Here is a 10488-nt window from a genome sequence, read left to right as displayed (position 1 = left end):
AATTCTGCATAGCAAATGATATGCTAGAAAACACTTTACAGGGATGAGAAACTCTCCATCGTGATAATGAAGTGACCTAAGTAAACCCCAAAAATATTCAAGAAACCAGAAAAGAGCACCGTTGCTACAGTTATCCAGCTAATGTTAGCTTAGCTCAGTGTTTCCGCTGGTAACATTCATCCATGGTAATTAGCTCTTTTACCTCCTCTGCCATATAATAGATCCCAATTTAACCACTGGTGGGAATAAGCCATAAGTGTGTTAATGCAGTGGTATCTAACACAAGTTTAGCTGGAACTAACATCACTGCAAGGGATAGGCTAGTTAGCTGGATAGGGAATGTGGATAAAGACAAAGTTTAATCCATACTTTGGCGTGTGCTTGCGTGTTTTTCATTGTTGACAGACAACAGAAAAAGACACCACCACCTCCAAAGTCACAGTCATTGTTCAGAGGAGGGGCTTAGCAAGGGGGAAGTAAGCATGCTACCTGTTTTGACCTGCCTCTCAACAAACTGGAATTGTAAAGAACCAAAATCGATGAGCAGAATCAGAATCAGAATCGTTAAAATCCGAACAATACCCAACCCTAATCGGACACACAAAGTGGGAATTCCAGTCCGGTGTGTTTCAGTTTCATCTGTACTGCACCACCACGTTTCCTGCATTGTTGCAATTCTTTCAGTCTCCAAAAACAGGATGTGCCCTTCGTTTGGAGGAAGTTCCATCATGTCAAAGCCAACTTTGTTTGTTACTATCCTGAACAGCTGTGGCCTCAATCAGTCATCCTCGCCTTCCTCTAAGTGGAACAGACAACACAGGAGGAGCAGGTTACCCTACACCACCCCTGTGTATTTCCCCATTGTTTGAACGCTCCCATTTTCTCCTCTAGTCTACTCTTCCTTTTTGCTTTACAGTAATGTCAATTTTTAAGCTCATTTGTTCTCACCACTACACTCCTCACTTTTTCTCCTCAGACCAGCGCCAGCTCTTGTCGTGGTCAGCGGGGTTAAACAGTTGGCCAGAGTTCAAAGCGGTGAACTTTCTGAACAAAGTGTCTTTTAATGAGACACAAACAGACAGGGAGCAGTATCTTAAATGTCCAGTCTTCCTTCCTTTGGCCACCAACACTGACATGCAGCTCCACCCAAGCAGTCTATCCATGATATATCACCAGGGGCCGGTGGTATAAATGACGGCTTATATCAACCAGCTGTCTGGGGATTTTTAAGGAGAAAACAATGAGAATTCAATAAACCGCTGGACCTTGACATCTGTTTCCAAGAAGGCAGAACTCTTCCTTCACTTCTCATCACCCTGAAACCACAGTCTTGTGTGTGATTGATCCGTGCAGCCAAATATTTCAGAGTGTTGGTTGTTGTTCCTCATTCAACCTCATCCCCAACTCAAATCTGGCAGTTCTGCGGCAGGCTAAAAATAATTTTGCATACTTCAGCTGGATTATACTGCTTATGTCACTCAAAGTAAAATCAGCAGTCACGAGTGAAAAATCACACTTTACAACCACAACATTCACCTCGACCTTGTCTGTTTCTCTAAGTACTGTTGCTTTGACAACAAGGAGGAGGCACCTGTAAATGGATTAAACTCGGTAGACCTGTACCACAGTGAAATGACAGCAGGATATAAACACAACCGTGATAGAAAAGTCACAGCAAAGATACTCTTCTTTACAGGCGACTCAGACAAAGCAGAACAATTTCCTTCCTTCCGTTCAAAGCTCGGATTTGTGGGAATAAGTTATAGGGGAGTCAAAGCCCCCGCATAAGAATTACAGCGCAAAGTCTAAATGAGCATTGTTTCTCACAGCACAACTGACGCACTTCCTTTTTGAGCTGTCTTCACATGCTGTTTGAGCTAAATTTGTGGGTTTCCTGATTTGGCGGCAGAAGTGAAACTCAAAGCGTAATCATAACAGACATACAGGAAGCATAGGTACAAACAAAGAGGAATGGGAGAAGGGCTCCAGAGACATGTGGTGTGACAGTAGCAACAGTCAATTTAGGGGATGGTGAAGGTGTAGGAACATTGAATATAATTTGTTGTCAGTGCTGTCAGGAGTGTTTTTTTTAGAAAAGTGAAAGGCTTTCAACATTGTGTGCCTGTGTATATAGAATCAGACGTGACCAGTGAGGCCGGCAGTTTCTCTGCACTCAATCTGGAACAAGATCAAATTTATATTTAGCAACAAAAGAAATTATACATTATGACATTCCATCATAATTCTGCTTTATTTATATGTGCATTCATCTGTACAACAATTCATACTTTAAAAAAGAATATTAACAAGAACTGTACACTGGACACATCGACACATAAATGACATTAGATACTAAACAGCAGATCTGAACCATTTGGACTTGAAATTTACAGAAGAGAATTAGGGATAGACAAAAAATAAAGGTAGGATGATATTTTTTAATTGTATGATAAAATTAATTTATTCCCTAAGAGTAAAGTAGCCATGTCAAGAATAGAGTTGATGGTATGGTGGTGTGGGGATGGTGAGAGACATAGACTCAAGATTTAGGACTTTAGAGTGTAAAAGAGTCTACTAGAGGAACTTTCTGGATCAAAACAACTGAAATGTTGAAATGTTCAACCAATTTATTAACAAAGTGAAGTGATGAATGAAAGTAATTTATTATTCTTACAAGCTCTTCCAAAATTACCAATTTTGAGCAACAGTTGCTGCCTTCAAATGGAACTCATGAACTTGTAATTATACAAGTGGGAATTCACGTACATGACAGCGTCTGAAGGCAGCAAAGAGTGGCGAGGCTGGATGAGTTGATGTTCAGTACCTCCAACATGGCCAACCTCTGGACTAATGTCATGAAAACACTCTTTTCTCAATATTTTGCCTTTCTTCACATGATGTAAAATGAAATTAAATTTTCCTCCTCTGATTTATTTTTTCTTATTCCTGGCCCTAATACTGAAAGTTCAACTTAACTCTTCATCTTAACTCCATTTTGACTCAATTTATTGTTATTTAAAATGCAAAATTAATATATATATATATACTTCCTCTCTTTTTTCCCCTTTATGTGGCCCTAATACTAAACAAAGATCAGCCTCCTTAAAAAAATATGGCACTGAGGATTTAGGCACTTTACTGGAATAATTCTTATGGGAATCTTAAATGTGGCATGAAATATACTTCCTATACTCTTAGCAGTATTTTCTTTCTTCCCAGTCAGATGGAAGCTTGGTCTAGTTTTCAAGGGTATGTCACACATCTTGGATCTGATGCTGCAGGGATGTCGTCTTGCCTGCTGGACGTGGCGTTGCTGGGGCTGTGAGGGTGTTCTTGCATTTTGGATTGGAGTGGCCTTTTAATTTCTGATGTTAACCTTTTCCCACAGAGCAGCCAGGGGAGCATTTTTGCTCCCTCTGATTTGTTCTGGTGTAGATCTGCCTGTCTGCTCGGCAGTAGCCAGCCATGCTGCCCTGGGCCTGTTTCTCCCCCCCCCCCCCCTCCATCTACGTGGCTCACTTTCACTCTCTGTTCACATTTCTGCAAAAAAAGGGAAGAAGAGAAAACTGTTGAAGTTCTGGAGCCAGAACAAAAGAACACACACAAACATGTACTGACTAATAAGTGAGCCTTGTAGAGATACAGAGGGAGTTACGATTAATTTGTAACATTAATTCTCTCTGCGTCGAGACCACTGATAGCAGAGGATGTATGTTTTGTTCTTAGTGGTTTGTGTGTGTGCACACATATTCATGGGCCTCTGAAACACCACTGCTTTAGTGCTGATAATAGCAGGACCGCGATGCTCATGTAGTAAAGTATGCTATTATCACTAAAGGTTGTGTAGATAGTCCACCTGAGTCCCCAGACATGGCATTTACACACAAGAGGTGCTCAGAGATAAACTCGAGGGGGGGTTGTACACTGTAGAAACAAAGTGGCTACTACTGCACACTCTGTTCTTCAAAGAGTAACACACACTCTGTCAGCATCACCACCAACATTGCATACTGCAGCCTGCTGGCTCGTAAGCCTAAAGGAGAAATACACAAGACCCCAGCTTTTAAAAATGAGCAAAGCAGTCCCAGTAGTGAGTTGGAGCCATAGATGGTATATGAAATAGTTTGATTCCCTATTTGACCGTATGCTTGAAGTGAATTGTTTTCCCTCGCCCCCTCCTCCCCAGCCTTGGAGCACAGGCAGGTTGCCTGCAGGTTACAGAGCTACATGAGCGCAGGATGAGTGCAACACTGTATTTGAGAATTACAAGCAACGACGAGTCCTACACCATAAGTTGGCCAGCTGTTTAAAACTGTCAGTTGTTTGTCAATGTAAAGCTGAGTCAGTTATTCTGAAAACTCAAGGCCACTGCTCCAAAAATACACACTCTGGAGCTTGTGTTCAGTGAGACTCCATTAATAAAATGCTCAATTGAACCATTATAAACATCCACTCCTTCTAAAAGATTATTAATGATTTCTTATGAATCATAAAGAGACACTAACTGATTCAGTAAAACAGAAAAAGAGATGTTGTAGACTGAAATGGAAATTTCAAAGGAGAATTTGCTGGCTGTAGTATTGTTGTTGATGAAGTCAGTATTTAAACGTGGCATGTTTCTTCAATCTCTGATGGCATATCATGATCATTTCATGATTTAGTACAGCAAATATATTACATATTACACTGAAGTGCAAAAGCAATAAAGAGAAGATTGTGTGATTGGGGGGTGTAATTCTGCGTACCTGCAAGTGCCTGATCCAACGTGTTGATAAAGTTCTCAAGTTCCCTTGTGTCTCCCATCTTGGCTGCAGAAAGAGGACAGAAAGAAAAAAGGAATTTGAGAAACTTAAGGAAAAAAACAGCAGTGGAACATTTTTGTGGAGAAATGTGGCTCAGTTTGATGGTATTTCCTTTGGACTAAAAGCTGAAAACTAATCTAAGTCCCAGAATGACTGTACATATGAACCAAAGTTCTTCTGGACCTGCAAAAACCATTTCAGCTTCTTTTCTGCATACTGAGATAAAGCTGATCTTAAAGGGACAGTTCGGATTATTTGAAGTGGGGTTGTATAAGGTATTTATTTATAGACAGTGTATTAAGTGTACGCTATATTTCGAATATTTTCAACACTTTACTTTGCCATCCTACACCCTTTTTTTACCGCCATTATGTAAGCCATAAGCCATGTATGCTCCCTCTCCAAACCAACCACACTCCATAGGCAGAATCTATAATTATACCTTGCAGAACACAGGAGTTGCTGGTCTACTACTGCCTCAGTTTCTTAGTTTGTTTCTGCTATTGTGAGACTTTGATGTTTAAAAACTGACTATTATTGTTGGTGTGTTGTCTTGTTGTGTGCCTACTGGTTGCACTGTAGTCACACAATAACACAAATTAATAGAAGGAGACAGCGGTCAGCAAGAACCTCCCATGTTCTGTAAGGTAAAATTAATGATTTCAGATTAATGGTTTCAGTAAGTTTGGAGAAAGCAATATTTGGCTTATATAATGTAATATTCCTATCAGAAAAGGCAGAAAGCTGTGAAAATAGTCTACATACAGTATACACATGAAGTGACACTGAATTTTTAAGGTGGACCTTTTGTAAACGGCTAAAATACGTTTTGTTGCAAACCCTGTCCCCAGGGTTTAAAAGTCTGAATTATTCCTTCAAGCACTATAAAACCTCCACAGCTTGACAGATCCGACCAGGATCTCTGTTGTAAACATGTTAAAGTTTTCTCTGTAAACACAGACAGGATGAATGACACCCCCCCCCCCCCTCAGCCACCTCCTTATTTTGATCCATTGAGATGTAACAGTATTCTGTGTCATTTAAACACACCTGAGCTACTCTCTCCACATAACATAACAGCACAAATAACCCCTGCGGGAGGTTTGGAGAGAGTGGGGGGCTGAGGACATCGCAGTCACAGCGGCAGGGGCTTTGTTGTGTAAAAACAAAAGAGCTCCCAGCCTGATGTAGAGGGGTTTTTGTGTGGCTGTGATAGCGATCAGAGCAAAAGTGATAGTGATCACTGCAAGAACGTGGGCTATCTGGATGGAGATCGGCTGATGGGAGCCTCTAGTACCTTTCGGAGCCAGCGTTATGCCTGCTGTGTGAAGCTCCTCCTCGCTGGTGTTCAAACTGTTTCCCAAAGAAGCTTCGCTGCCTGGGGGGAGAGGGGGGGAGGGTAGGAGGGAGTGAGTGAAGATAATAAATAGAAGACAAGCACTAAGGCCAGCCCATGCAAATGATCAACAACAACAATGACAACAATTTTAATACAATGCAGGAGTTGCACATAATGATAATAACATGCAGTAAAATGAAGGTAAACACGTGTTCACTGTTAGCGACTCCCGAGCGTCGGCTTTATGAAACGTTAGGGGGCCAAAATACTTTCAATAATGACGACACATGGGAGCAGAAAAACACACTTTCTTCTTTTATCTCATAACCGTCGACACAACAGCAGCAGCAACAAAAAAAACCCAGACAATTACAGAAGATGGGTTATACGTAATTGCAGTTCATTCCAGTGTGCGGCGACAGTATTGTCATGAGCAAAACAGCCACTTTAATAGAAGTGTACAGGGATGTGTCCTCTTGTACCGCTAATTTCATGCAAATTAAAAGTGTCAGGCTGCAGTTGTTTGGGCTGATAAAGGGGCTCATCGGCACCCATGGGGCCTCCACACAACCCCAACCAACAGTGAATGATGCACTAAATAAATAATGTCTTTCCTTCTGCGCACGCTGAACACTAAACATTATCTTGATCACAGTAACATTAATTGAGTAACAATGAGAAAATCAGCTTGGTGGTGTCAGTGATCTCACTGAGAAAATGAACTGTTTTAACTTTAAAAACTTATTCTCCTGGCTGCCTTAAAATTATAATTGGATAATAATTCGATTTTTTTTTAATTGAAAAGACAAGTTGAGTTAATATTGTAATGATATAAAGCAAATTAACTTTTCTTGTCAAATTTGATATTGATTCAGTTAATTGAGAAAACATGTTCAATGAGCTTAAGATATTAAGTTGAACTCTTCAGTCACATTGACTAACTTTACACACATCATCATTTTCTCAGTTAGAAGAATCAGTTCTTCATTTTACACAAAGAATTACTGCTGTGAGCGTCTTTGTTCCAGTATCGGCTCAAAAGCAACATGTGAAACTGCTCCCAGTGAATTTATTACATTTCAAGAATTCAGTACTAACCTTCATCATTTTTCTCAATGTTTTCATTGTTGTGAAAACAAGTAACTTATGGCTTATCTTAAAGTGTAAGTTTCCATCATATGTTTTCTTCAAACTATATAAAAGAAGGGTCTCAGGAGAGTTTTAACTTCCAAACAATGCATGCTGGGAAGTATGGTAATATGCTGTTCATGTTTCTTTAAAACTTAATTACTGAGTTGACTGAACTCTGTACAGTACATTAATTTATTCAACTCATTTCAAGAGCCTTTGAAAAGACTTCAAGTTAGAGGAACTCATGTTTGTAAGTTCTGAAGTGTTCTAAAAATCAACACCATATATTTTCAGTTTAATTCACTTGAAAAAAATCTATCTTGTATATTTATGGTAAGTTCATGTAAAAAGTTTAGTCGAATCCTCTTCCTGTATGATTTTTTTTACAGTGCTCCAGTGATTTTGAGTTTTAATAGTTTTTGAACTTTTTATTTTTTAAAAAATATATTTTATTTTCCTATTCTTGCACAATGTAATGATTGTTATACACCAAATAGTCTTTATTTGTTTTATATGATGATTTTATGATTTTTCTGTTTTATTTTGCTGCCTTCATGATGCATTTTTTGGACTTTGTCACGCCAACTTTGAAAAATGAGGCTCTATAAATAACAATTATCATTATATTATTCCATGATGGGGAATCTGTCACTCACCATAATCCGAGTCCTCAACTCCACTGTCGTCTCCCAGCCCCGAGCGACTCTTGGCCTCCTGCAGAACGTGCTGGTACGCGTGAGATTTGCTCTGAGACGGGGCCTTCAGCTCCTCCACCACATCCTGGAACTCCTGCAGCAACTCACCCAGCTCAAGCTCCAAGTCTGTGGAAAATGTGACAGCAGTTGGAGAGAAAACCACATTACTCCACTGAAAGAAAAATGTTCAGTCTGTCTCAAGTTATTTCAGACAGCAAAATAGAGGAAGGGCAGAAAAAGTTACACTTTAAAGCCCTGATTAAATGTGAAATAAAACAAAAAACAGAACATATCACAGATCTTCAATATTTCTGAATATGAGAAACAACTTATGACACACTAAATATCTTCCGGTTGATAAAGAAATTAAATAAAAGCTAAAAGCCAAAACCTGTCACTGACGTTTATGTCAGTGGGTTGTATCCGATAACTTGATGTGAGAGAATAAACCCAACAGCCCATAAGGCATATAAAACATCTAACAGCCTGTAAAACACCTGGCCTGCAAACTGTGATAAAACAAATATTACATTTTAAGTCTAACTGAACTATGCTTTGGGCCGCAATAAAGCAGCACTTTTGGCCATTTCCTGCATAAATACACAGTCATAAAATAACAGAGGCAGTACGGGATGAACACACCTTAGTTTACCACCATTTCACCATCACCGTTTCATCTCTTTATTAGGCTAACATGAATGTGACAGAAATTTAACAGTACCAGTATGGGAAGGCAAAAGGAAAATGGTTGTAGGATACAGCAAAAAAAAAGAACACAAAAACTTCAGTGTGTGGTCAGTTAACGAGGAAAACAAATATACCAAAAAACAAAAAGTGCCCCTTAATATAAGTTTATTTAAAAGACGTACTTCAGTGAGGAAAAAGTACCACAAACAAGGTAAACTTTAACTTATAATTGTTCCATTTTACCATATAAAACTGTACTTAATAAACTTAAAATTGTGCTTTTCTACAACTTAATTACAATTAAAATATGTACTTCAGTGAGGAAAAAGTACCACAAACAAAGTAAACTTTCATTTCATTACACATGAAATGTGCTTTTCTACAACTTAATTACAATTAAAATATTCTGCTTAGAAACAGTAAACTTCAAGTTAACTAGTGTGACTCCAAGTAAACTCAAGAATAAATTTAATATACTTAACATATTTATTTTTCAGCAGGGCATATAAAGAAGATTAGGCAAGTCTGGGATTTTAAGAGATTAAAATAAAGGTTAGAGCCACTGTGAAAGCATCAGACTGATGTTAGCTGTTTGTTATTATGATCATCATCGCAGTCTCATCATTAGTAGCGGTGGGACTCACCTGCGGTTATGACTGAGGACATGTTGTAGCTGTGAAACGAAACGCCACCAGGCAGCAGTCTGCGTGCGTCTGAACGGTTAAAAAGCTGACAGGCGGTGCAGTTTATTATAAAGCTCCTCCACACACGCGCTCAGCCAGCGGACGCGAGCAGCCAATCAGGTCGCAGCAGAGAAACCTCAGAGGTCTGCTGCTGGAGCTGGAAAAAGTGGGCGGAAAAGTTGAAAGGAAAACCGCTATACGCAAATGAGACAGACCGAAAGAAGCCGTTATGCAACTCAGGTCGAGGCTTACAGTGTGCTTTCAAATTAAGACGCTAACGTCGTGTGGTAGACTTTAAAAGTTACTCGTTTAGCAGGCCTGTTCGTGAGAGAGACTTATCCTGTTTTTTTGGCACAAGTAGCTTGCTTCAATAGGATTTTACAGAGGACCTTAAAGAGTCATTCTAAGTTTGAGTGAAGCTTTATTGAAGAATTAAAAGTAGGAATGTACTTTGCACAGGCCTTGTCACTCTGCAGTCTGGGTGCATCATCCTTAAATTAATCAAATTAAAATTAAATAAGATATAGGGATATATTTACATGGCTACATCGTTGTGTTTGGGTGAATTTATGCCTATAAGTTACTGACACTGGGTTATTTACTCAAACTTACTTGAGTAAAGAGCACTGAAGTATAACAAAAAATGAGATGTTATTTCTACTACAGGTGGTGCAGTACTCTGCTCTGTCGACAGAGGCCCCCCACGTGCAATTTCTCGTCAAACTCCCACAGCTGTTTCAAGTCTGTGGGTAATATTATGTAATTTTCAGTAAAGTAGCCCTGCAAGTAGTTACTCAAGTGATAGAACATTTCAAAATTCTTCATTAAAGCAAAAAGTACTCATAATGCAGTACAGCCCCCCTTTTAGAGGTATGTTATGACTGAAGCATTATTGCAGTGGTGCTCAAATAGAGGTCTGGGGACCCTTAAGGGATCTGTGGCAGTCTGCCATGGGGTCTGTGAAAAGTCTTCAGATTCACTTAAATTATCATGATATAAAATGTATTTATTTATTTAGAAAATGCTTCATAGTTCAATAAATCATATGTTAATTTTTAAACCTAAAAAGTGCATACATTATGTTATAATTAAACTATAACTAATTAACATAAATCTTGCTCCTACCTGTCAAGCACATCACATCACCCATT

At 39.1% G+C, this 10488-nt stretch overlaps 1 protein-coding gene across 1 annotated transcript; it reads right to left on the bottom strand.

Moving 5' to 3' along the window:
- Nucleotides 1-2598: 2598 nt before the first annotated feature.
- On the bottom strand, nt 2599-9437 carry LOC146327030 (regulator of cell cycle RGCC). Its single transcript, XM_084719413.1, has 5 exons — nt 9299-9437; nt 7929-8093; nt 6100-6180; nt 4746-4808; nt 2599-3540 (listed from the first exon to the last, which is right to left on the bottom strand). The coding sequence occupies exons 1-5, from the start codon at nt 9318-9320 to the stop codon at nt 3533-3535; spliced, it is 339 nt and encodes a 112-aa protein (XP_084575539.1). The 5' UTR covers nt 9321-9437; the 3' UTR covers nt 2599-3532.
- Between the last annotated feature and the right edge of the window lie 1051 nt (nt 9438-10488).

This window comes from Lutjanus erythropterus, chromosome 5 (genome assembly GCF_056507025.1).
Source record: "Lutjanus erythropterus isolate fLutEry1 chromosome 5, fLutEry1.hap2, whole genome shotgun sequence".
NCBI classification, from domain to species: domain Eukaryota; kingdom Metazoa; phylum Chordata; class Actinopteri; order Lutjaniformes; family Lutjanidae; genus Lutjanus; species Lutjanus erythropterus.
This window is presented reverse-complemented; position numbering and strand designations above follow the sequence as displayed.